We start from the raw sequence: 26,638 nt of genomic DNA on the forward strand, positions 1-26,638 counted from the left end.
AATAATAATAATAATAATGTTCTCTGTCTATATTACAATATATTTGGTTATCATTTTGTTATATTCAAATGTACTATCTCAATGCCTGACTAAAGTTGAGTCTAGGCCATATATACAGGTAATCTTTTATCATAGTAGCAATGGTTTACACACAGCATGGCTGAAAAGCTACAGCTTCAAGTGATGGTGGTGAAAGTGCCAGTATTTTCTTAAAGAGACCACACAACAGCAAGTCAGTCATATTTATAAAAGGTCTTTTTATTTATGAAAACGTACAAAAATAATTATTGAAGAGAAAATTATAAGACTTTCATTGCGGATATTCGTTTTTCTACTACAGAAAACAACAGCAATACACTAGGGAACAATACTGCAGTAATAAAAGTGCTTGTACAGCATACACTTTACGTTTTTGATTTCTGACCATCAGTGTATCAATTATTAATTTGGCTGATCCTCTTCCTGCCCAGCAGTGAGGATACACAACTCTCTTTAAAAAACACAAACATCTCAACTCAAATTCTGTTTTGTGAATTCATTATATAGTGTAATTACAGTCTGCTGAGTGCAGCGACTTGAAAAGGGACACTAACACAAGTGAAAATACTTAAACTGTAATGCTCATGAGGATAGAAATTAATCTATGTTTCTTCAGACATTAATGGATATTTAGAATTGGACTATACACAACAAGTAAAGATGACATTTAGATTCAGTGACACATTGTTGGTATTGTGTTACATAATCTGAGAGTGAAGATAATATTTGATTAACATTTGCAGCAGAAATACTGGTAGTATGACAAATACACAAAATAAAGTAAAATAAAATGGAACAAAAACCACCAGACAGATAAATACAGGTTAATTGAGCATTACTTTAAGGTTATACAGTAATTAAAAAATAATAAAGTCATAGCAATTTGTGCTGCACCTTTGAAACTAACAAACAGAACCACCATCTTGCTTTACAGGATCAGAGACACGGCCCAATCTCTGGCTATGTTCTTCCACCCTGTTACAAGTTTGTTTAGTATTGTACACTGTTAAATATGTTTTTCTCTTCTCTTCTCTCTTGGGTTCATTTGATGCCCAATCACACACAGCCAGCCTCAAACATTTTGACCAGGTCTTTGCAGTCTGGATCGATGAGGTCTGCAGGCTTTTCTCCACTTTCGTTCTCTGCCTCTGTGCTCGCTCCCATCGCCAGCAGATATCTGAGTGAAGAATGAAGCAGAGCATTGTTAAACAGAAGTTCCCAGATATAAAGAAAATATGGCCTAGTTTAACGTTACTGGTCCTTTTTTCATTTTTTAACTGTCTCAGCTCAGAGACCTCAGAATAAGGGGAACTATCAAAATTCAGTGGTATTAGTTCATGTGTATGTATTATGGATCAGTTCATTTCTCCTCATAGATATAATTCAACACAAAACATCCCTCCTCATGATATTCTGATATTGTACATTTTTTCTTATCCAGTGTTTTCCCTCTTTTAATCCCTGGGCTTATTTACTGCTGAATACCATGTTTTGTGTTGTAATGGTTGAATTATGTCACCATTTCATGTTTCATTGTTTAGAGCCAAGCTCTGAAGTCTTTGTAAGGTCATTAGTTAACGTACTTACTCTTTGAGGGAGATTTGGAGCTTTAATATTTCATAAAAATGTGCAAAATTGCATTTTCACATTAGTGTGGTTTCACTTGCCTCTACTTGTTCTATAGTAAAATTAAATATTGTTTTACTAGTTTGTGTGCTTTAAAAGCAAGCAGGATCAGTCAAGACTAAAAGGTTAAGAAGTCATGTGTCACCTGGCAATTTCTGGGTAGCCGTCACTGCAGGCCATGTGAAGTGGTGTCCAGCCATCTTCGTCTCTCTGATGAACATCGGCGCCATATTTCACTAGCAACTTCACCACCTCCAGGTTTCCTGTGAGCACAGCTTCATGTAGTGCTGCCATACCTGCACACAAGACTACATCAGTCCTCAGCACTGCTACACACAGCCATGCAATCAATTCAAGTCAGTGAGTGACATCTAAACAGTTTTTCTTATTTCACATCAGATTTTAAAGTCTAAAGTTATGAATCCCTGTTCAAGCTGTGGAGACTTACCTGAGTGGAAGAGAGTATCCACACGAACCTTCCTCGCCCTCATGAACCGACCGATTTGCTCCATATCTCCTCGTCTTACAATATCCTGGAAGATGATGTCATTGGGGAAGTGCACAGTCCTCTTTGCAGGTGTGACAGGTATTACAGGTGCAGGACGTTCCTGTGCTTGTGTGCGCTGTGTTGAACTGTACCGTGAGCCTTTGCTGTACGAAGGGACGTATGTTGAAGCAGCCTTGTAAGTGGTCGTGTAATTTGACGGGGTGTAAAGTGCCGAGCTGTACTGTGTCGGGGTGTACTTCGCTGTAGAGGCATATGTGGATGTGTAGTGCGTTGGTGTGTAATGTGAGGGGGTGTGATAGGTAGGTGTGTGGTATGTTGGGGTGTACTGTGAACTGCGTGTGTACGTTGACACTGGTATATGGTAGTTGTACTTCATCCCTGCGGTGGATCTGCCTCCCCCTATGCTGTCAGCCCAGGAGGAGAGAAGTGAGAAATCCAAGAGAAAGCACCAATCCAATAGAAGAGCAGTATCCTTCACCGTGTGTCCTTTTTCCACTCTCCTTGCTTGCTTATTATCCTTTTAGTTTCCAGCTGGAGTATCTTCTGCTGTTACAGTATAATACAAACACTTCTCAAGTCCTTCACTTCACTATGTGCCAGTCTCCTTTAAGTTTGTAAGGTCCTCTTTTTGCTGCCTGCTGTGAATCTCTCGAGTCTGAATTTCAAATAATTTTTCACACAGTGTGTTTGCTGTTGCACAGAACCGTTGTCTGGTGGGGCAAATGGGAGAGGACCCCTATATACCCTCTGTAGGGCTATTTTAGGGCCTAATATCCAGTGACTTCAGCTTAGAAATGAGTGGCCCTTGTCCGGCTCCTCCCACTGTGGGGTCACATGCCCACTGACACTGCACACACCCCTAGATCATAAAAAATGTTGACAACCAAAATGTTCTTGCTTGAGACATACCTCTTCCCACATAAACATCTAAACAACTATGACTATTATCAGAGTTAGATATTCCCAGAACCGGGAGACTATACCTCAGATGTATAGGAGGCTTAAGGCACAGTTATTTCCCTATTTTTGGGCTGTTACAAGCAATTATATGCGTCAGTTTTCTGTGAATCACATTGTTTTGTTGCTATTAATGAGAGAGATGTATTGCAGGACAAATAAACAACAGCTACCAGTAATAGCACATGATTTCATTCTGGCATGTGTTGTTGATTTGTTTGCTTGCATCACACCTGATATATGATATAATGTAAAGTTAGACCTGACACATTAGAAATTGATTTCAAAAACACATCTATTACATAGTCTTTACTTTTAGAAGAAACAGGAGAGCTTTAAGTAATGTCTCGAGTGTTTTTGCTCCGTTCATCCACGTTCTTTCTCGTGTTCCCCGTTGACCTGTCATATGTCATGTGACACTTGCCCTTTGCATCATAACCAGATACACCAATAAAAGTCGCCCACTGAGGAGGTTGTGTGTGAGAGTGTAGTCGACCAGTTGAGGGGGCAAGGCCACTAAAATGTAACCTCTCCCCTCAAATGCCACTGAAAAGTCACATGGTTGCCAGAAAGGCGGCTATTTACGACACTGAACCCCACTCACATGCGCTGCAATATGTGCAGAAAAATGACAACTTCATATCTATCAGAAATCATATCGACCCTGTTGATCTCCAAAGAATAATCGAAAGAATAATAATTTTATCTCTGAATGATGCTGTAACATTGCGCTGGTGGCACCAGCTGTCCCCAGACAGACTTCTAAGATGGTCAGAGCTGGCTATAACTGGTTCCCAAAACCTTTGGAAGAGGACTTGGGCATTTCACAGATGCTGCCAATGTAACAGAGGAAATAGCGTAGCTGCCATCCTCAGGTTTTTTTTTCTCACCACAACTCCAACCACTTAAGGTTTGACCTTGCTCCAGAACTTGATCTCCTCTCAAATTCGCAGCTATTCTAACGCTTTACTGCATACTTTTTTTCATATAATTCATCACTTTAAGGGCACCTGCTCACCAGCTTCACCTTCATAACAAACACAAAAGATGTTTGCAACATCAGGCATTGTTTAGGGTTGTTTTATAGTATATTTTCCGAGGAGGGAGCTTATATGACTCAGATTATCCCTGCAGGAAATGTTAATTAATTTCTTTTCATGGTAAGAGTTGACCTCAGCTCTGAATGCCAAAGCAATTTATTATTCATCACCTCCCTGCACTACTGGTCTCTAAACAGTGGGGACAGGGGAAAGAGGCTTAGAGCTAATGTCTAGACAAATTGAAGTGAGGGTATTTGAATGTTCACAGCTTGAGGAAGAGACTTTTAGAAGCAGCTATCAGGTTTCACAGTCTCTTATATGGTGTTGAGAGAGTGCAGGGGCGTCCCTGAGCAATGGTGATACTTCTTTCATCTTCCCTCGCTCCTCTCCACAGCGACCTCCTCACCAGAAGAAAAGAGAACCAAAGCTTGTTACCGTCCTGTGTTAGGCGTGCTCTTTGCTTCTTTCTATACATAGTCCCAGGTTTGACAGGAAAGTGGGAGAGAGAGGGGACAATATGCAGGTATCTGTTGAATTATATTGTCAATAAATTTGATCTCCTAACATGAATATCTAAAGCATTTAGATTTGGTTTCTAAGCTCTATTTAGACTACGGGGGCTAACATTCTGCATTTTTTGTTGGTCTAAAATAAAGTCTATATATTTAAGTTTATTCAGACCAAGAAGTGCAGGAATAAACTTATAAAATATCCACCAAGTGCCATGGATAGCTTGCAAAACATTGTATATGTATGACAGATGACATTCTCCACCCAGCTCATCATCTTACATATCACTAGGAAGTAGAACAGAACACCTCAACCGGTCATTTCTTTTTGCTCTTATGTCCTTTATATTTGCACTAATGTTGTATGTGGTGTATTGCTACAGCCATTACATCTGTACTGAAATTAATTCTACCTGCCGAGATGTGTAATAATAAAGAAAACTTGATTCAGATAGATAGATAGATAGATAGATAGATAGATAGATAGATAGATAGTTACTTTATTTATCCCGAGGAAAATTCAAGTTTTAGTTGTATAACTTCATTTTAAATGTCACAAGAAGATTCTGGCAGGATATTATTTCATATTGGATCAAAAACAAATTTAGTATCAGTATCTGCCACAATATCACATTCAACATTCATTCACAGAAACCGTTTTTTGTGTTTGTGTATTCTGACATTTAAATGAGGTAAAAACAATGTACAATTTTGCTTGAATAAAATCAGGGCCTTATTACAGCTGACTTAAATCAGACAGCACAGACAACCAAATGCTGACATTTATTACTTATTATAAACAAAACACAGGTGACAGTCTGGTCATTTGGTGCCACCAGCTGTCCATTTGTATCACTTTGCTACAGTACCTCAGCCCTATACGGCCAGGTATTCAGGTACAAACAGTTCAGGACACATGAAGCTGAAGCCAAAAGAATGACAATTTTAATAGTGGCTTGTCACTGAGGCTTATCACTGGGCTATACGTGTTACAAAAAAGCCAGCTATGCATTCCTTTACACCCAACTGATTCACGTGATGCAGGTAGGAGGTAGGTTGGTGACTCCATGACCTAAAAATAAGAGCTGCGAAGCATCCTTTCTGTGTATAGCATGTTATGAATGCAGGCTGCCAACCTCATAAACATTGTTGTCTAAAAAGGTCAGTGTAACACAAGTCATATCTGTGAAAATTCAGTTAGAATAATCTATACAAATGCACAAACACACTGTAGATTCACACCTTTGATCTGACTCTTAGCAGAAATTTTAAATAGAAGCAGGGCACACGGTGAACGTTGTTGGAAGGTGTATCTTTACAAAACCACCGCCCATTCTGGTTTGCCTGTCTTCTGAGGCTTTGCAAGCCTTTTTCTCAGAAACCAGTCTGCTGTCCAAGGTCACATGGAGTCCCGTGGGTGACAACAGGAGCAGTGACGTGTTTCTTAGCAGGCAGCATGGGAACACACCTGGATCACTGGATGGTAAACACTGTAAGAATTAATCTCTGTCTGGATCCCAGCAGGCCCAGTGGGAGACACTCTCTTGGGCTGAAAAGTATCTGGTTACGGCACGCGTGTGGGCTGAAAAAAGGGAGTTGGAATCTAAATCTGGAGCTTGTAATCCTCTGTCGTTCAGTGGGAAAGAAACCATGAAGCTAACGGCTGTGGAGACGATTCCATATTGGGAAACAGACTGAAAGTCAGTTACTTGTTAGTGATGCAGAGTTTAAAGGAAGCAGATTGACCCTGATATTCAGTCTCAGCTATTAAAAAAATAGGTATTTGCTGAACATCACACTAATTATAAATCTGCTGCTAATTCAACTTTCCACCGTTCATGGCAGAACTGGAAATCAGTACTAGAAATATCAAATGCAGCTGGGAGGGAAAAACATCCCGAAGGCCCTTCCCCTACTGTTTAGTATCAATACTAAAGTCACGTTTACAGCTCTATGGCAACTCCATTTATTTGCCAGTTGGTTATTTGGTTGAACTACTGTCATACAACTGATACAACAGCAACACAATTCAACGGCTATATATTAAAGATATGGCTACAGTAGAATTACTGCAGTATATTTAAAGTGACACCAGCAGTTCTTTAAATGTGATTCTAGTGGAAAACAAATAACACAATGGACACCAGGGAATGGTAACAGCATCCTAAGTTAGTGTATTTGAGAATGCAAATTCTTGTGTGCATGTAGATCAGTTGGCGTGAGGTGAGGACTCCCCACACTGAGCCAAGCGAGCACATTACACAAGCCAACCAAAAGTAAATTGAGCCATTTGCTATTGAAAATGAGCCGAACTGCCATCTGGCCCTACATGCATGGCGTGGCCCTCGTGGTTCTCATGCCTCTGGACTCTTAAGTTGCTGAACCCTCCCAGTCATGAGCGCATAGTTTCCATGGGAATTGGAATGTATTCATTTTAACACCATGCTGTTCAGAAGCTATTTAAATAATATACATGTTTGAACCTTTTCCTTATTTTACAGATCTAGTTTGACGTAGACTCATTGATAGTCTCACTTAGGGGTGAGGGGTCGGATCTAACAAACAGTGTTACAAAAATGTACATTATAGTTTTTGGAACTTGACCTGTAGGAAAGTCAGGATATCTTGGATACTTGTGCTTCAATTTTAGATCTGTTCATTGTGAGTCCCCCAACTTTATAAATGTGTAATATTTACTGGAGTAGCCATAAGTGCCGTAATTCAGTTTTTGAAGATAGTTGGCTAAGCCTGTAGAGTCCTATTAGAGCGTCTACGTTTAAGTCTTTTTTCTATCTAAATCGGGTGTGCAGATTTTTTTTTTGTTCCTGTGGAGTTAATCTGTGGTCATAGAGAGCTGTGGTTACATTAGCTAGAAATTATTCTGTACAGGGGAGTAATTCTATATACTGGGGGGGACACTACGCAGATATGCTCAAAATGTCCCCCCTAATATATTGATATACAAATAATAGATATACATTATAAAAAATGCGACAGGCAACAACCACCGTCAGTCGAAAAATAGTCATTAGCAAATGTAATCATAATCAACAAATTAACATTATAATTACTACTGGTATGGTGTACTGCAGTTCTGTGTGTGGTTTGTCCAAGTGGTGTTGCCGTACTCCAACCGAAATTGTTGCTCGACTGCTGCGGGCAGCTACCATCAATGTCAAACACTGAACTGTCTCTCCGAGCAAAAACATTTCCTGCATGTTCCTTTAAAAAATCAAGGCAACAGTCTATTTTTATGAATTAATATTTTATGAATAGTTATCGTCTCGAAATGTGATGTTCTACGGAATAATGTACGCAATCTCAAATAAAACTTATACCTCTGTTTAAGTACATTTGAAATGTTTTAAATCATGAATCAATTCCATATAAACAATAACAGGTGCAGACTGGTGGAGGTGAATGAACTCTGCAGGCTGCCTGCTGGGAGTGTAAATGTGTTTTTTGTTCCAAGAGAAATATCAGTGCTCAGGCCAAGTCTAAATGTTGGCACAAGAAAGGGCAGACATTTGAACCCGGGCACCTCTAGACTTTACATTTCTTTCTCTTTCATTCTTCTCATAAACACTTAACAGTCTGTTAGTTTCCAGTGATCCGTGTAGCCCAAAATGAAAAGGCTTCCAGTACAGCTTTAAATAAATAGTCCCATGAGAAGGTTTACAGATTTTATTCTGTTTAGAATAGTTATTCCTATGCCATCCAGTGCCCCAATTGAAGAAGAGGGAGAAAAAAAGCTGCTGTCCCACTGAGAGACACAGATGCTGACAATGACAAAGTATAAAGAACACTGCCCTGCAAAGAGGTAGGCAGTAAACAGGAGCCGCAGCTGTCCGGGACACAGTGAAAGAAAGAGGGCTCAGACTTAGCACGGAGGGGAGTGGGAGCAGCACCAAGGCTGGCTGACTGTTTGTGCTAGGATAGGGTTACCTTAGCCGAAGCCTGCATCCATGGAAAAGGAGGCCAGGGGTTAAAAGTTGTGCATAGTGAGCCTAATTTTTTGATGCCTGATTGCACAATGAGGGCATGTGTTTCACTCAGCGGTCAGTGAAGAGCGAAGAGTGAACCTCCTCCTCCTCCTTCACTGCCCGCTGTGTGCCCTGACCAGGTTGTACAAGGTTACGATGAATTAATTTCCTGGATCTACAAGAGCTTAAGCAATGAAAAATGGAGGACATTGAACAGGTGGACTTACTAAATCTAATTTACTCTGCAAATGAAGGAGAGGAGAGTAGCACACTTTCACACAATCACATGCCTGCGCTGCCTTTACCCTGCAGCCATTTTACAGCAAAGTGTCAGTGACAAGAATAAAAAATATACTGCACTGCAGAGTTATTATAGTTTTGTATTTTTTATTATTTTTTATTTGTTTTCAACTTTTGTTTTCAATTCAGTTTAGTTTCCAGAGTGAGTTTGTTCGTTTCAGTTTAGTTTTTATTGTTTAAAAATGTTTTTTCAGTTTAGTTATTTGGATTATTATAATATGTGAGTATTCGTCAGGGGCAAGATTTAAAATGTTCAGAATAGGTATTACAACACAAACACACATTTTATCTTTACTTCCAACATTTGTCACCAGGGATGTCAAACACAATATATAAACATCTATGTTATATAAATACTGTTCTACATTAATAGAAATGTACTATTGAATAGGTTTCAGACTTTAGCTGTGCACTACTGCAGGTACTCATCCATAATATCTCAGCACGACTCTTTAATGAGCCCCGTACCAGTGAGTGGTATGTATGAAGACAAATGGGTCATAAAATGCCATTCTTTTGATAAATAACTCCATGGATTCCCAATTAATTTTTATTGTAAGTCTGTCGGAAGGCTTGATATTGAATCGAGGTCATAGTTTGCATTATAACAAATATTCTACAATAAATTGTGAATATTAGAAAGAATGATTGCTGGTTGGCCGTGTAATGTTTTTACTGGAGGTCATTTTAGGCAAAAAGTATAAACTGGGTTTATGTAACTACTTATCTGTGCAGAGTCTTGCTCGTCTTGTTTCATTATGTATGATTGGATAACTGATTATTGTAGCTATGGAAATATATACACTATGTATCTGGTTGTGTTATATAACCGCCTCAAATATACCCATTATACTGTTATTGAATATAAATAAAAATGCTTGTTATAAAACACTGAATTGGACACTTCTCAACTTATTTGTCTTCATCATTTGTTATTTTTCTCCATTTACAAATATCAGGGAGTTAGGGGATTAATATTGTTGCATAAGCTGATTTGAGTTACATCGAATCACTTGATGCAGATAGTGAATATATTTTTAGTTATGTGTCTATTCTTCACGAACAAAGCCCCATATACAAGTACCATTCTAACATTTACTCCCATTACTGCAACAATACAAAAATGTATTATTACATGAGTAGTATCATAAGTGCATAATATATTGAATGAGGAAAGAAATATATAGAATTTGAGGAATAAAATAAACTAATGTAAAATGGTTATAATGTGAAGTGCAAATATACGAGCACATAGATTTAGGATTATGACACGGTGGCTGAGAACATTAACGTTCTTTTGCAGGAACAAGAAAGATGAGGTCTACTTGATGACCTCATTGCTACATCTGAAGACTGCAAACAGTGCTGGCCCCATAAGGCCAAGTCAAAGATGGGATATTCCCAGAATGCATTTCACAGGGGTCAATATGCTAATTTTAGCTCAGCAGCCAGTGACAGTTGAGGAGTTGTGCTCCAGATAAAGGAGGGGCTGGATCAGATTACGTGACGGAGACATGACCAGTGTACTAAAGTAACAAAGTAATAAAGTAATAAAGAGGGACAGAGGACTGATCTGACACCATATGTATGCACATAACCCAGCCCCTTTCCTTGGTTACCACACTATTGGCACCATAAGCATTGATCATGTGACTGTCTTACTCTCTGGGGTTGGTGGTGAGTGCCTACTTGTAATATGAATCTCAAAAGGTCTGTGAGGGCACATGACACACCCGCTGTAGCTTTGGGAACAGTAGTAAATCCACTATCTTTCCCCCTGACAGACAGTTTATGATTTGAAGGGAGAGCAGCACCATCCTTGGGCAAAGCGTACCGTGTCTGAAATAAGAATGCACTCAAAGGACATGAGCAGCCCTTGCGAACACACTGGTTAAAATTACATGATGTTGCGGTTTTGGCTTTTGGTCAAATGCATCCACAAATAAAACCAATCAGGCTGTGCCTATTTCTGCCCACTCTTTAATTATACTGCAACCGGCTATTTCTAACAACTCTGATACTGTATAACTTACACTCCTGATGTAACACAGTATCAGTTCCTGGGTGTCTCAGAATATGCTGTTCCCTCCTGTCAAGTCCAGACTCCTGGTTAAGTAATATGATTAATAAACCATGAGTTGACTGAGGCAGCCCTATCGTCAGAGCAAGAGTGAGTTTTCATTTTGGCACCTCAGAGCTGAAGCTGTATCCATTCACAGATACCTCTGAGGACCTCACAGAGGCCATAACAATCTGCATATGAGAGCTCTGGGGGACCTGAGGGAATGGTGCAAACTCTGGAAATATTGTACCACACCCTGGTGCCACATACTGTGCACACATTCATAAACACTTTGCACTACAGCAGCGATGAACAAAGCTTAGAGTGGTGGAGGAGGAGAGATCAGACACTTCTGTGACTCTGACACACATACATGAGCACATAGACACACTCCAGGCAGGCAGATAATGAAGACGAGCACTTCATCTCCTGCATAGATCGGCCTATATGTTCGTCTGTTCTAAGAATGGAGATGAAAGCGTGTGAGTTGGTGGCAGGCTGTTGGTGTTAGCTCTGGTGTCAGGTGTCAGGACTCCCACATGGATATGATCTGCTGTTCAGTGTTCAGCTTCCTGATGAAATGCAGATCCTCATAATCCAGACTGTCGACAGCGGTTGCCATGAACTGGCTGAACCCAATGGGTGCCCCTAAAATTCAGGTCTAGTGCACAACCTTTGTAATTGTCTCACCTTACACCTGCAGGTGAAAACCTTGTATCTACAAAATGTCAAGCTACGAAAAAGACGACAGTGCACTCGACAGGTCTTTGAAAGCACTTGAGCCAAATAAAAAGCAAAATACATGGGAATCACGAAAAATTTTAGATTTTATGTGACAACATCAACATACAGTTATAGTAGAAATCTTTATTTTCCTAGCTGCATATGGCTAATGGGCCTTTTTATGGAAGACATTTTTATATGTCAGGAAAAGCACAGGTGTATATAATAAAATGAATATGAATGAATATCTTTTACTTCAGTAGAAGTAGTGAAACTTACTGCTCAGTAAAAATACTCAAAATCACAATTTACTTTAAAGGTCCAGTGTGTTACATTAAGGAGAAACTATTGCCAGAAATTGAATATAATATACATTAGTGTTTAATTACCTGAATAAAGGAATTGTTATGTTTTTGTTACCTTGAGAATGAACCATTTTTATCTACAGACACTGTGGGTCGCCTTTCATAGACTCCACCATGTTGAACTGTCATCTTTCTCGTAGCTCAGAATGGACAAACTAACCACTGGCTGTAGATAGGGTCTTTCACGTTTTTCGCAATGTTACAGCCGATGGACCACAAATGTAACTATTTTATGGTTATTTACATGGGTATTCTACAGCACAGCATCATATTTAATAAATTGATTACACGTTTTGTTTGTAAAACATTAATTTGTAAAGTACCTAGTAACTCCAAGGTGTCAGATAAATGTAGTGGAGTAAAAAGTACAATATTTGCCTCTGAAAAGTATGTAAGATAAAATTTAATTTAATTTAAGTCTCAGCTTTTCCTACAACAGTACGACAAATATATATATATTCTTAAATCTGAAACTTTGCTGCTTTTATCTGTTTTATATCAATCACATTGAATATCTTTGAGTCTGGATTAATCAATTTGAAGTCACCCTGGGTTTTGGGAAATTGTGACATTGTGGCATTTTTTAAAAACAATTTTCAGACATTGAAATAATCCCAAAAAGTAATCAAGACTTAATCCATTAAAAAAATAATTGTTAGTTGCAGTCTTTTCCAACACATGAGATACAACATGCAGTCTATGGTTACATTATACTCTGAGCTAAGACCTGGATGTAGTGTAGCGGTTCATTAATACACCATATGTTCATCTCAACAAGAGATTTACATACTGGTGTGTGGATACATTGAATAACTCATGTTATGTCATTCAATTAAACGTTAATGATAACGATAATGGAAAATGAAACTGATATCTCCTGACAACACAGTGAAAGCCCTTCTTACAGTAAGAAAGATCACAGCCAGATGGCACTAAGTTTCCATGCGGCGCTGCCTGAAGTCTGTCCTCTAGTGGTTCAAACAGGAAGCACTGATCACACACAGCAGAGCGGGCTGACGAACTCACTCCCAACCTCACTTCAAAGACCTCTCTTCCCATTCACATTCTGTCACCGCTGTCATCAGTGGAAGGATACAGACTTGAATGTCTTTTCCTTTGGGATCACAACACATCCTCTCTCTGTGTCTTGGCAACTAAACAACCAATGAAGGAAAGAAAAACAATTCACTTAACAAAAACATTTTTATTTGCCCTGCAAAGGTGAAGCAAGTGGATTTTCAGTGTGGGATGTTTCTTGCAAAGCGTTAAAAAAATCACAAAAAAGGACATTATTGCTCAGGGCTGTTTAAGGTCCAGATGCATTAACGAGCCGGATAAATAAGGGAATAAATATTCTTGTTGTTGGGCACTGGCGCTGGGTCATGTTTTCATTCCCCGTGGTCAGCAGTGTTGTTGGCAACACTGTTGTCTGTCATGTGGTCATCCTGGACACTGTGGTCATCCTGGACACTGTGGTCACCATGGTTACTGTGGTGAGCCACATCACGATTTAGCTGTGCATACTCCACGGACCCCTGCTGAGAAGGGGGCAAAAAAAGATTACTGTGTGACATCCATGACTCAATCAATCAGCAGGACAGACAGACTGCTTGTAATTAGCTATCTGTGATTTATACCATGACATCAACTCATTTGTCTCGAGCAGAAGTTATCAAAGTAGTGAGAATATGCAGATAGACAATAGTTACAAAGCAAAATATATAACAAAGCATAGCGTTGGATAACACTTCACTTTACGAGTCTGTTATTTCCTAAAACCTGTCTAATCATTTCTAGAAAGTTTAGTAGAAAAACGGTTACAAATTATACTGAAACAAGAGTCGACAGTCATGCCGCCCGGCTCTGTGAGGCTGCACATCGGCACAGCAGGGCTTTGACCTACATGCTAAAATCAGCATGCTATCATGCTCACAGTGACAATGCTAACATGCTGATGTTTAGCAGAAGAAATGTGTTGTGTTCCATGTTCACCATCTTAGTTTAGCATGTTGGCATGCTAACATTAGCACTAAACACAGTACAGCTGAGGCTGATGGGTATTTAGTCACAAATCAAAGTGTTGGGCAGGTTTAAATTTTGATCTGATGAAGAAATAAGGGGTCATGAAAAGTTATTCATCCTGAGAAGGACATGAACATGTGTACCAAATTTTATGGCAATCCATCCAACAGTTTCAGATATTTCACTAAAATGCGAACCTCATGATTACAAGTCAGGACAGTAGGATTCATCCTGTGGACACACAGGATTTTTGTAAAGTTTGTACAACATTTCATGGCATTCCAGGTAAAGGTTTGTGAAATATTTCAGTCTAGACGAATGGTGGACCGACATTGCCACCCCTGGAGAAATGGTTAGCTTGGTTAGTTGAGCAGATGTTGATTCCTGAAGAAATCTCCTTGGAACCCAAGTGAAAATGTATAATCATTCATCTTTTATAGGAAACTTTATTCCTCATATATGTTGAACTGTATGTTTGCCTGTAGATTTATTTTTCACGTTCAGTTGACCCGCTGTGTACTGACTAATAGACTCCAGTTTGATTAAGTGCAATGATTACACATAATTTGTGCCAGATTGCATGGTTATTTCCAGGACACTTCCTACATAATGATTAATATCCTATTAATTATTATCAGAAATGTACAAACAAGTAAAATAAGGCGTTACTGAATGTTAATACCTTCAGTTACCGGTTTACAAACAATAAAAACTCCACAGGGTTTGTGTCTATTGTGTCTGTCTGTGAGCGGTCTGAACAAAGACTCAACAGATCCATGAGCATGTGTTTGTCCTGTTTGTCCTATGTGCATGCACTGTGTACATGATCTGTACATGATCTGTACATGATGTGTGCGTGATGTGTGCGTGATGTGTGCGTGATGTGTGTGTTTCTACCTACACTTTCAGCCGGCTCTGGGACACCTGCAAAAACACAGCAAGAGGACAAGCTCAGGAAACAAAAGAGGAGTCAGAGGATTAAAGCAGGGCTTGTATAGTCATCAGTACCCCCATGATCAGATCCCAGGAAACAGAGAGCTTATCACGGCACACACACTCACACTCATATGTACATGCTAGTAAAGTCTTTGTCTTATAAGGGCAAAAACAAGCCTGATATTGTGTTTTCCTTTACTTCTGCATTGTTCGGTCTGAGTACAGATGACATTTAAACTGTTGGGAGTTCTTAGGAGAAAATGACTGAACAATGGACAAGAGTTTCCCTTATGAGTATCAAACAATGGAGCGTGTTGCTCTCTTAGTCTTAACGGATGTACACACTGTTTGGCTCTGATTGTTAGAACAGGAAGTTCGCTTTGACGAAAGCAGGAAGTGGACACCTGGCGGCTGAGCCTTCTGTTTTAATGGGACATTCTTTCACTAACAATGCAGATGTTTACAGTTGGAGTTGATCCTGTTTCCTGGCACTTATTTTTTTCAAACGTCAGCCAGTGGCCTGATTTCTTTCACTGCGTAATGTAAGGAGGTTTTGAATGAAGAGCAAGATGTTAGTCATACCTTGCTTGGAGTTCCGCACTTCGTTGTACGCAACGTCTGTGCCCTGAGCTGTCACAAAAAAATGTGTAATAATTTATTTTAGACAGTGTTTTAAAGATCAAAATGACAATGGCGGTGTAATTGTACACTAAAATATTGAAATTTCATAGGCAGTCTTACCGCCCGTAGGATCTGCCTGTTTGGTTGGCGCCTCAATGAACTGAGGTTCTGGCTTTCCTGGAGAGGTCACACTATTCTGGTCATCAGATTCTGCAGTGCAACACAGCAGCAAGCACTAAGAAAGTTAAACGTCATAGCTTCGCCTTTTATTTTAAATCACACAGTATGGCAGTCACATTAAATAATAAGCTTGGTGATATTCTAAATGTTTCTTTCATGAAATTACCAAAACCAACCATTGAGCCTACAAACATGTATTGTCTGCTACGCCAAAGTTTCATATATCTTATTTCTCTGTGCCATGGAGCTCCATTGTTGTACAGAAACTTTTAAAAACACATCTATGAGCCGCACTGTTGCACTGGGTAACATGGTTCTTTACTAGTGAACCAAAATGTGTCAGCAGCAGAAAATAGTTCCCGACAAATTCTAAAAACTACAGTAACCAGCTGTTATAGGAAATGACTTAAACCTTTTAACCAAAGGAAAAATGTACTTATGATTTGTTTTTTAAGATTTATGTCTTCAGTAGGAACCAGTAGGTAGGGTAGGATCACAGACAGGATAGGGAAGTCAGAGAGTGTTCAAAGGTGGACTTACACAATATTGGTTTTGGTCTTTTCATAGGATTTGTTGACAATAAGAAAAATGCAAAAAAAAAAAAACACCACCCTCATCTTTTAATAAAATGTGAATAAAGTTAAATACTGTCCATACACTCTACTCACCAGAGCCTGATACGTAATCACTCCAAACACTCTTTCCTATCATGCCTGGAGTAACTACACAGAAAGGCCAAAAAGACTCTCAGTTGTTGAATTGGTACAATCTACGGCACTGCTACTTTAATGCTTTACAATGAACAGTAAACAAAGAGAACATTTTTGAATTAAGTTCTTAATGCATATTTTGCTCTGAGTATTTGTGTTAGTATTATAGACTTTACCATTGACAGCCTGGGTGAGGCTCAGTCGCTCCACATTGGTGCTGGCTGTCTTCCTAAGATGAAGTAGACAAAAAACACAATCAGCTTTTTAAAACAGGAAACCGTATGGGCGTCACCATGCTACTCGTGCACATTACCTTCGAAACACAGTTGAAGAACATTAAAAAATATTACTTACACTGACAGCTCGGCAGTTGTTTTCCTCTTAAATCTTAGGAGACGTCTTTTAAAGATGATAACAAGGATCAGTGCCAGTATGAACAGGATGCAGAAGGCTGCAATAAGACCTTTCTTCCAGCCAGCCAGCTTTACTGTACAATAGAATGAAATATACAGATGGGTTTGAATTATAAATTAATTATACAGAGCATTCAAAATGTTCTCACTTTTCTGGTTACTGCAGTTTACCTTTCACTGGTGGGGAAACATAAATAATCATTTAATTTTATAATCATGTCAGTTCAGTCATTCCACACCTCAGCTCACAGCAAAGATGAGAGCGTTAGCTGGATGCCAAAAATGCGAATTAATCTAGCACCCATTTTAAATTAAAGTATTTATTATTTTATTTTAGATTTTTTATGTCAAAAATGCCACAGGATCTGTACTTCAGACTTACTCAATTATTTATGTTCTAGATGGTCTATTATTCCAATAAACGCTGAGTCAAAAACAATCTGTGTACCCTTATGGGTTTTACAACAAGATTAAATCCTTCAAAAACAACATTTGCCTTCAGACTGACAAACCTGTCAAAACTCAAATCAAAAGACACCCTAACTCTCTAAAACTCTGATAGATCCTCACAAAAAAAGACAGGCAAGAACACGCACCCATCACCACTGCTATTCACTGAAGACAACACTGACCTCCGATGCTGACGGTATCACTCATTTTGGTTTTGTTGGCTGAGTTGGTGCTCTCACAGTAGTATTCTCCTTTGTGATCTCCTCTGAAATGGCTGATCCTGTAGGATCCTTCCATGCTTCCTTTTTTGGTGGTCTGGAAAGCAAGAGCACCCGCTTTCTTTGTGTGGTACCAGGTGAAGGTGATGGGAGGAGTGCCTTTCTGAACAGAGCAGACAAGGTTCACGCCGTGACCCTCAGAGACATCTCTCACGCTGGGTATCAACACTGGCTTTGACACAGGCTCTGCATAGAAAATGTACGTTAGACCAAGTTAACACAAACTTGTTTGAATGCGTCCCCGTTTTTTCTTCATCTGACACACCTATGATGATGGTTGAATCTAGCAGCTGCTGTCCTGAGGCCATCGGAGGCTTGTTTAAATTGTTTCTCGCGTGACAAAGAAACTTCTTTAAGTCTGAATTCTTGTAGATGGCTGAGGAGTTAAAGATGGCCTGCTCCCACTGCTTGCTCACCGTCCTGGACTCAGGCAGCCTGTTAGGGGCGTGCAGGGTGTAAAAGATAGGCAGAGTGCCTCTTTCACTGTGACAGATCAGCTGGAAGGGCTTTTCCAGCACCAGTGTACCCCCCACCACGCTCAGCATGGGTTCTGAAACAAGAACTGGGGATAAGAACATTCACCTGTTAGTCAGCGCAACAGAACAAGATACAGACAAACAAAAGTAAACATTTTAAATATATATAAATAAGAGTTTACAGTCATGTTAGCAACTCTGTGAGGCTGTATAGGCAGAGTGGTGCTTTGAGCTAAAAGGAACACCTGACTGACCTGAAGGTAACACCTGTGTTTACACTACTATTTCATGTAAAAATGGCTGCTGTGAAAAAGGTCTAACATGTTGATGTTTAAGAGGGAAAAATGTTGTTCACTATCGTGTTAGCATGCTACTATTGGCTAATTAGCACTAAACACAGAATACAGGTGAGGCTGATGGGAAAGTCAGACACTCAGATATTGGGCAAACTAAAACCTGATGTCGGTGCTTGATTAGAAGTTAAGGGATCATCAAAGTGATAACTGCAAACCCCCTAGAGTCCCTGTGAATGTCGGAACCAATTTCAAGTAATCAGTTCATCAATAGGTATAAAGATAATCAGTCTTGTGGTGGCATTGAATGATAAGTAAGGGGGGTGTAAATGTCATTAGGATTAATCTTATGGGAAAATGTTGAGTCTGGTCCACGGTGGTGGACTGATTGACTGACTGACTGACAGCCCTACGAGCCTTGCTGCTAGCAAAGGAAGTCCTGCTGCCTGCCTAAAAACATCCAGTTAATTGTAATATTGTACTTTTGATGACTTACCTTTTGCTTTAACAACAACTGATTTGCTGTCTTTTAAAAAACTGTGATGAGTAAGAGAACGAGCCTGGACTTTACAGCTGTAGTGGCCATTTGCAGAAGGCCCTGCTCTAGTGTGGTAATTATTTCCATTCTTGAGTTTAACGCCATCTTTGTAGATGGAGAACAGCATGGTATGATTTTCGATCTTCTGAGGATCATAACTGGATACAGAGCAGGTCAGTTCGAAGCTGTCTCCCTCAAATATGTCTGTGGGTTCCACAGTCAGGTGTGGCTTTGAAAACACTTCTGTTGGAGTGGGAAAGCAAAAATCAAACATTATACAATGTACAGTATATCTGGCATATTTTTTATCTTTGAGAATAGACTTCAGATGAGAGGGTACTTAGTGTAATATTAAACGTTTCATAAGAAAGAGGATATCCAGGTCTTACCTTTGACACGGATTGTTTGATTGGATTTTTTCTGCACGTTGCCCCATTCTGCCTTGCACACAAGCTCCCCAGAGTCTCCTTCTTGTGCAGTGAATCGATGACTCAGGCTGACTAAGGCTTGCTTGAGGATCTTCCTGTCCTTTGTCAGGAATACTTCAATGTTCTTCAGATCACTCACCACTTTACATACCACCTCTATTACATCACCCTCAGACACATTTGGGGAAGGCAATACATTCATGATCGGGGTAATATGGAGTGCTGCAAGACACAATTCAGAATAATCAACCACGTGCCCGACAATTTGATATTTTCTTGGTGATACAACAGCTCTTGATCTAATCACCTTTGACTAACACTGAAATCTCGTTGCTGCTGTTGGAGTGTCTGACCCCAGAAACCAAACCGACTTCATAGTCACAGTACAGGATGCTGTCTCCAACTCTGCTCAGGACCAGTGTGGTCTCTGATGAGTTCCCAGTGGACGCTGGCTGCTTTATCTTCTCAGGATTTCCTTCATTAAATCTCTGGTGGAACCGGAAGACGAGGGCTCCTTTCTCCCCCGGAGCACTGCAGGTAGCTGTGAACTCCTCATTCTGATAGGGTTTAGTCTTATTCAGATACAGAATGGGGGTCTGCAGGCCTAAGTAGAGGAAAACAGTGTGGTTTCTAGCTTGATGATGAATGTTTCAGTTTAAGGACCAAAGAACGTCCTCGACTATGATATACAGACAATGAGGATTTGAAGTGCCTTATCTTGGTTTTGCATGTTTAGCTTGTTAACTAAAAAGTGTGTATATTTACATTCCTAATAATAATTTTCCAAATTTAGCTTTAAGTCAGAATATTTTGCTTATTGTTTGCTCTTTTCAGCAGCTCCCCATCAATCTGACTAATGTTAGAGATTCTTTGAAGGCAACAACACCAACCAAGGCAGTATTTTAGAAATCGTGGCATTTTTCGTGGCACAACTTAACCAATAACACAACCAGAATGTTTACTGTGATTGATATCTAACTAAAGTTTTAAGTGTCCCCTAAAATTGATATAGGCTGTAGTCTTAGGGGTCCCCATTATTCCACAACTGTCTATGCTGTAGATTGGCAGATTAACAGTGAAGAGTGTGCAAACCATGAACAGAATAGTCATTTTTATGCATTCTCTAATTTCACATACTTTTAGCCAAATTATACTATATATATAAATTATAGAGAAATGAAAATATTCCCCATTTTGCTTGGGCCCCATACTGAGAACCACTCCTCTAGAAGGCAGGAAATGATTCTAACATCTTCTCTAAGTCTCTGTTGTGCTGTGGAAAATGGTTGTCAGTAATGTGAATTATCAGTTGAAAATAAGACACCACTGGTTTTGTCCAACTCGTATATGTTGACTTTTTCCCTCCAACCGTGTTCATGTATGGAGGAATTTCAGGTATATTATTATATTTTGATGTTATACTACCTACGTCAGACAAAAGCAATAATAAAAAAACAAAGCTAACTAATTTAAAACAAATAAACTTTGGTTTGAGAAATATGTTGTACCAGTATGAAATCTCCAGCTTTACCTGTGACGTCAAGTTTTTTGCTCTCGCTGGTTTTGCTCTTTTCCTTGACAATGACCCGACATTGATAACTTCCAGAGTCAGCTGCCCTGGCTGGGCTGAGCTTATATACAACTGAGTCTTCTGTGGTGGTAGAGTCATGGACTTTAACGTCGTCCTTTGTGAGCTGGAAAGTATGTGTCAGGTGAGGGATGTTGTCATGACTGACCCTGACCTGGCAGCGTAGGGTCACCGGTGTCCCGCTCTCAACTGTGCTGCTAGGTTGAACTGTAAGGCCAACGTTATCTATAGTGTAGGCTGTAGATCCAAATATCACACAAACACACAAACATGCACATGCATTAGAAAGAAATAATATCATTAGGACTGCATGTCTTGTTTATCAGGGACTGAGCCAGTAATACAGCAACTAATACAACAATCAGGGTCTGTTATTCTCTCCACAATAAAGGTGAAGTCTGAAGGAAGGCGCTCCCTGGCCACCAGTCTACTGCAGAGTAAGCAGGAGCTGAAGGAAGGAAAAAGCTTCAACAAACAGCATCTGACCCTCCTCGCCCCCCCTGGGAGAGCTGTGTTGATTTATCCCATCTTCTGCTCTTCCTCAACAACAACAGCACAGTGTAACCTGCCTCAACATCTACGAAAGAATCACTTAGTCCACATCCTCAAAGTACTGCTGTTAGTTCGGGCTCAGTGAGGTGACTGAGGAAGTAAATGACTGTGCTAACTCAGGCGCAGTACAAATAGTACATACTGTATGTAGAGTGAGGGAGTTTATTCTTGACCTTGAAAATGGGAGTTTGACAAAATAATCTTAATTCAAAGTCAACGTGCTAGCCTTTTTCCAGAGTTTTCAAAGCTTTGAAAAAAGGGTTAAGATTAAACCCCTGGTCCCCCCCCCCCTTTCCAGTCTTCATGCTAAGCTAAGCTAAGCAGCTACTGGCTGTAGTCCTACTGAGCTGACATGAGAGTGGTGTCAATCCTTTCATTTAACGCTTGGCGAGACGTGTGTTTCCCAAAATGTCAAATAATTCCTCTCAGACAGCTGCAGATAAACACTGACACAAGAGGGAAAACAACAAGAAATTAACCTTTTAATTCAAATTCATGAAAGCTATTCAAAATTTGGGAAGTTCAGCCAAACTCATGCTGACTTGATAGATTACCCAGCTTCACATGTGAGAACCAAAAATAGCTTGAAAGAATCTCACTAAAGACTTGAAAAAAAATCAAGGAGGCCAGGAGTGCATGGTACAATGCCCATTTCCTGCAAAAAATAACTGTGTGAGGTAAAAATAGCTTTAGTCTAATACAGCAAGGACTGGATAACCTGAAACTGTCTAATTTCTGCACAGACTACAACCCTAGACCAATTATTAAACAGTCAGTGTAATGTAGTTATACTTACATGCCTGTACTCTGGCACATTGCCCTGTGTTTGGAGAAAAGCAGAGAAAAGGGACCAAAAAAAAAGTTAGAATCAGGAGATTTGGTTTAACTGAAGCAACATCCTTTATCCCTGAAGCAGCACAACAGTGGGTCCTTACAGAAGTATAGGAGGCTGGTAAGAAGCAGCAGCAGCAGGTTCGGGGGTCTGGAGTCCATCCTGAGTAATGGTGGTTCACCTGCTGTAAGATTAAAATACAGAGGGCCGAAGAAACAGAGCGCCAGAGGGGCAGTCGAAAGGACAGAGGAGGGACATAGGAAGGGAGAGGTGGAGAGTATGGCAGTGTTTCAGGCTGTGGTTGTGGTAAAGGGGTGTCCCTTGTCTTATCACCACTTGGGCTGCTTGGCCGACCAGGAAATGACTGTTACTTCCTCAGGAACCATTTATTAGTGTGTGAGAGGAGAGACATTTCATGAATAATGTCAGAGAGACTTGAGAAACCTTCTGACCTCCCAACCCTCTTTCAGTCCTCCCTCCGCATGGATCCGATTAGGCTGTTTCTTACATAATCTAACAGCGTAATATGAATGACAACCATCCTGAGCTATGACTACATTTGGTAATATCACACACTGTAACAAACTGTTACTCTCCACCAAAACAACAAACACATCAGGAATTATGCAAGAGGCCTCACTACACTTTGCTTGGCCCAGAAATCTCACCTCTTACATTGTTTATGTTATCTGCTGTTTATTTACTGAACTGCAGGAGATTTCCCAAGTCAAGATCCAATCTCTAATTAAATATGTTTAGCATAAGCACAATCAAAACATTTAGTCTTTTCACAACACCGCCTATCACCTTACCACCCCATAATCCTCTCCTCCTCCAGTGCTCAGTATCCTCTTGTTAAAACCGTGAGATGAAACTATGATGGAGCCACTGAATCATTTATAGGATACAAACTAAGATCTTAGCAACTGCCAAGCTTTAACTGCAGAGCGTGCGGTGATGATTTATGATAAAGTGTTTGGTCAATTTGGGGTGAAATACACAACAATGTCAGATTACATTATTATGGCTACATCCTTCAGTTAAAGAAAACTAGACTGGCAGGTATTATTGTTGTAGCATTGATCTTAGAGCAAATACTGTAGTTAATAAAATAAAATGTAAATAAAAAGCCTTGGGCAATGGGAGTCCTCTGGAAAACAGTCACTCCACTCAACATTGTATATTTCCCCCAATATCATATGCAGTTAATGCCAATATCACAGTATGCAATGGTAATTTCTGCTTATGTTGTCACAAATGCACGACTGTACAAACACACTGAGAATGTGATTACATTTGTATTCAAATTCCAGATTTAAGCCTGCACTGCTGTGCAGCACCTTGCAGTCCTTAACTATGACCACTAAGAGCTGCTGAAGACTAACAGGAAAATGGTGCTTGAGAAGCCACATGGTCTGCTCTGCAGCTTTATCTGCATGATGCTCCAAGTCAGTTTCATTTGTGCCAGATTTTACAAACAGCAGATGTTATCACGCTGTACGGAGGTGGATTTTATTTTCCAGCTGATACAGAGGTGACCTTGATGGGAGACCACCATGTTATTTCAACACAAACTATATGAATGGTATCACCAAGTATCAGTTAAGAGTCTGCTCAGGCAGTTTCCTAATGCTTGTAATGGTTAGCAGCACACAAGTTCCAAAGACTTGTTAACCCTGCAGTTAATTACAGTATCATTAGCAAGATAGTAAGTAAGATAATAACCATTAAAAACACATACAGTGGAGTGTGTAAAATTTGAAGTATTCAACTAAGCTCAGTAAACCTGAACAAGGATTTAAATATGACTTTTGTAGTGTTAAGGGTGCTTTAGATTTTATTCAACATGATGTTGAATAACCCCAACGTACTGTGTGTTTAGGGTGGATGTTTGTTCCAAGTAAGCTAACATGCTAGCTTCCCATTTTCATCCAACAAGGCAAAGTGTTTGCAATTTATTATTTTAAATAATAACATATTTTATACAATGTATGAATATATGAAATATAATAAATATCTAATATGTATTTGGTATTCTTGAGTACTCTTAAAGCAGATCATCAGAGCTAGGTTGGCAGTGACAAAATTTTCGGGTCCAATTAAAATAGTTTAATTTTAGATTTAAGTGAAGCAAATTAAGAGACAACCAATCTTTGGTGGCAGCTAAGCAGTGATGGAGGGAGGGAAGTTGATGCAGGTTATTGAGTTTTGCAGAGAAGTAGATCTGTGTATCATCAACATAACAGTGGTATGACACATCTTGGAAGTGGCTAAACAAATGACCCAGAGTAAGCATGTACAACACGAAGAGAACAGGACCAAGAACTGACACCACAAAGCAGGGGAACAGAGGAGCACATATGGTTGCTGATGCAAGCATTAAAGTATCTATTTGTCACATAGGACTGAAACCTGTTTAAAAATGGGATATTTACCTTTGTATGAATTCATAAGAATGTCATTCGACACTCTTAGTACGCTTGTGGCAAAAGCCTCCTCCAGCTTCAGGATCTGGTGCGTACCAGTTTCAAGGATTTTAGATTAAAAGAGTAGCTTGGAGATTGGTGTGTAATTATCTAACTGGGGTGGATCACTGGCTATTTTAAAATAGTCAGGTACGGACCTGGATGTGAAAGAGTAGTTGATAATAGAAAGCAGACTGGGACTTAAGACAGGGATGACGGATTTTAGAAATTTTGCGCCAGCTGTGTCACAGGGACTAGAGGACACATATGGCTTTTCTGCGTTTAAAAGGATCTGCAGAGAGACATAGGAGCAAATTCAGACAGTAAATTCGGACAGCTGAATGGGACGGATGGTACAACAGTCAGGAGAAAATTGGACCTCAGTCACAAAACTGGTTAATAGTGGTAAACCAGAACCTTGGTTTGCGTCTATTGCTAATAATCAGGCCAGAAAAGAAGGCAGCTTGCACATCTTTAATATTCGGATTCAGTTTAGGCAATAGGTCCTTCATGTCTGATGTTATCGGTGATCTAAGGTGTTTATTAACACTTTATCATTATTATTTATTATTGTTTGAGTTTAATTGCAGGAGTCATATCAGCCGGATGCACACTCAGACACACACACATACACTCTTGATATATGTGTATGTGCTAACACACGATAAGTTGCCCATTGTTCTCCATAATCGACCACATGGAAATCCTGCAGTTCCCTAAGGATGGAGCCACCCTCTCATTGGTGCAGCAGAGTTTTGAGGCTTGTGTTACAGCTGGACAGCGGTAATGACTTGATAAATTCAAGTTATTACGACCTACAAATATTTTGTCTTGGCATTCCAGCTTGGTTTGGAGCTCACTTCTAAAACCGAAATGTTTTTCTGAACAAGCATGCATTCACTAGATTTTCATAACTGTAAAGAGTTTGTTGCATCGAAGGGAGTGATTGATAGTGGCCATGCTAGTACCATTGACACTGTCAGTTCTCGGTGGGTCCAGGGCGGCGATGTGATTGATGTCTTCGCCCTGAGCTCTATACTGCCAGCATTTCTCTTAGACTGCCAAGAAAGTTCTGGGTCTGCCGGCACTGTAATATGGATTGCAGCAAGTTGAAATTCAACTACTGCATTAATGCACGTCATGCGTGAACTCTTGTTTAGATTATCAGTGTTGATACTGCCAACACATGCAGTTCACAAGCTCTAATTCTGCTTCAATATATCTACTGTGTCCTTGAGGTGTTCTTTTCAAACAGAGTGACTTATTCAAATTCTTTTCATCATAACTTTTCCATGGTTAGGTAATTTGTTATTGACAAAGGAGTGTGTGGTTAGCATTGAGCAAAGAAAGTCACAGTTTACTTGTAAAAAAAAAGTATACTGTACAATGCCAACACAAACAATGTTGCTTCTGCCAGAGATGATGACAGAGATAGCCAGATAAGAAATAGCTTCTTGAACCAAGAAAGGAGTTACAAATTGAACGTAATGAACTGTTCCGTAATGAAGTCGATCTGAATTACACTAGGACATTGTACCATAAAACATGTCTGAAGAGGAGGAGAAAATGAAGAGATGAGTAAAAAACCAATTTAGACTCCTACTTTATTTAGACCTGTGGGAAATGTTGCCGGGTAATAAAACACTCCATTGAAAGACATGAGATGGGAATGTGTTTCTGCTCTGAAGGCAAAGGTCTTTAGGGCCTAAATACAAGTAATCAGCTTAGGCTTTGTAGCAAACTT

At 39.7% G+C, this 26,638-nt stretch overlaps 2 protein-coding genes across 4 annotated transcripts; both read right to left on the reverse strand.

Moving 5' to 3' along the window:
• Positions 1–237: 237 nt before the first annotated feature.
• Positions 238–2,903, reverse strand: LOC118323735 (protein phosphatase 1 regulatory subunit 27). The gene is made up of 3 exons (XM_035655796.1): positions 2,114–2,903; positions 1,811–1,961; positions 238–1,216 (listed from the first exon to the last, which is right to left on the reverse strand). Exons 1-3 carry the CDS (start codon positions 2,547–2,549, stop codon positions 1,096–1,098), a joined length of 708 nt encoding a protein of 235 aa, XP_035511689.1. The 5' UTR covers positions 2,550–2,903; the 3' UTR covers positions 238–1,095.
• A 10,393-nt stretch (positions 2,904–13,296) lies between these two features.
• Positions 13,297–22,727, reverse strand: pecam1 (platelet/endothelial cell adhesion molecule 1). 3 transcript variants are annotated; one of them, XM_035654821.1, is made up of 15 exons: positions 22,533–22,727; positions 22,394–22,417; positions 20,989–21,282; positions 19,765–20,061; positions 19,419–19,679; positions 18,988–19,272; positions 17,988–18,284; positions 17,627–17,908; positions 16,936–17,068; positions 16,758–16,810; positions 16,540–16,593; positions 15,812–15,901; positions 15,653–15,700; positions 15,036–15,058; positions 13,297–13,647 (listed from the first exon to the last, which is right to left on the reverse strand). In XM_035654821.1, the coding sequence occupies exons 1-15, from the start codon at positions 22,588–22,590 to the stop codon at positions 13,501–13,503; spliced, it is 2,346 nt and encodes a 781-aa protein (XP_035510714.1). In that variant the 5' UTR covers positions 22,591–22,727; the 3' UTR covers positions 13,297–13,500. The 3 variants fall into 3 exon arrangements, with proteins under 3 accessions (XP_035510714.1, XP_035510712.1, XP_035510715.1); XM_035654819.1 differs by having other exon boundaries at positions 13,297–13,650; XM_035654822.1 differs by lacking the exon at positions 16,540–16,593 and having other exon boundaries at positions 13,297–13,650.
• Between the last annotated feature and the right edge of the window lie 3,911 nt (positions 22,728–26,638).

This window comes from Morone saxatilis, unplaced genomic scaffold, assembly GCF_004916995.1.
Source record: "Morone saxatilis isolate NCDOM2014 unplaced genomic scaffold, NCSU_SB_2.0 Contig14, whole genome shotgun sequence".
Lineage (NCBI taxonomy): Eukaryota > Metazoa > Chordata > Actinopteri > Moronidae > Morone > Morone saxatilis.

Bases quoted from the DNA above. Each gene is read 5' to 3' on its own strand.
- pecam1 (XM_035654819.1), bottom strand. From the start codon at position 22,590: ATGGACTCCAGACCCCCGAACCTGCTGCTGCTGCTTCTTACCAGCCTC. The intron at 20,062-20,988 runs GTAAAGCTGGAG...TCCTCTACTTAG, and splicing joins CAAAAAACTTGACGTCACAG to GCCTGCAGACCCCCATTCTG. The intron at 19,680-19,764 runs GTGATTAGATCA...TGTGTCTTGCAG, and splicing joins GATTTCAGTGTTAGTCAAAG to CACTCCATATTACCCCGATC.
- LOC118323735 (XM_035655796.1), bottom strand. From the start codon at position 2,549: ATGAAGTACAACTACCATATACCAGTGTCAACGTACACACGCAGTTCA. The intron at 1,962-2,113 runs GTAAGTCTCCAC...TCTTGTGTGCAG, and splicing joins GGATACTCTCTTCCACTCAG to GTATGGCAGCACTACATGAA. The intron at 1,217-1,810 runs GTGACACATGAC...TTCTTCACTCAG, and splicing joins GGCTACCCAGAAATTGCCAG to ATATCTGCTGGCGATGGGAG.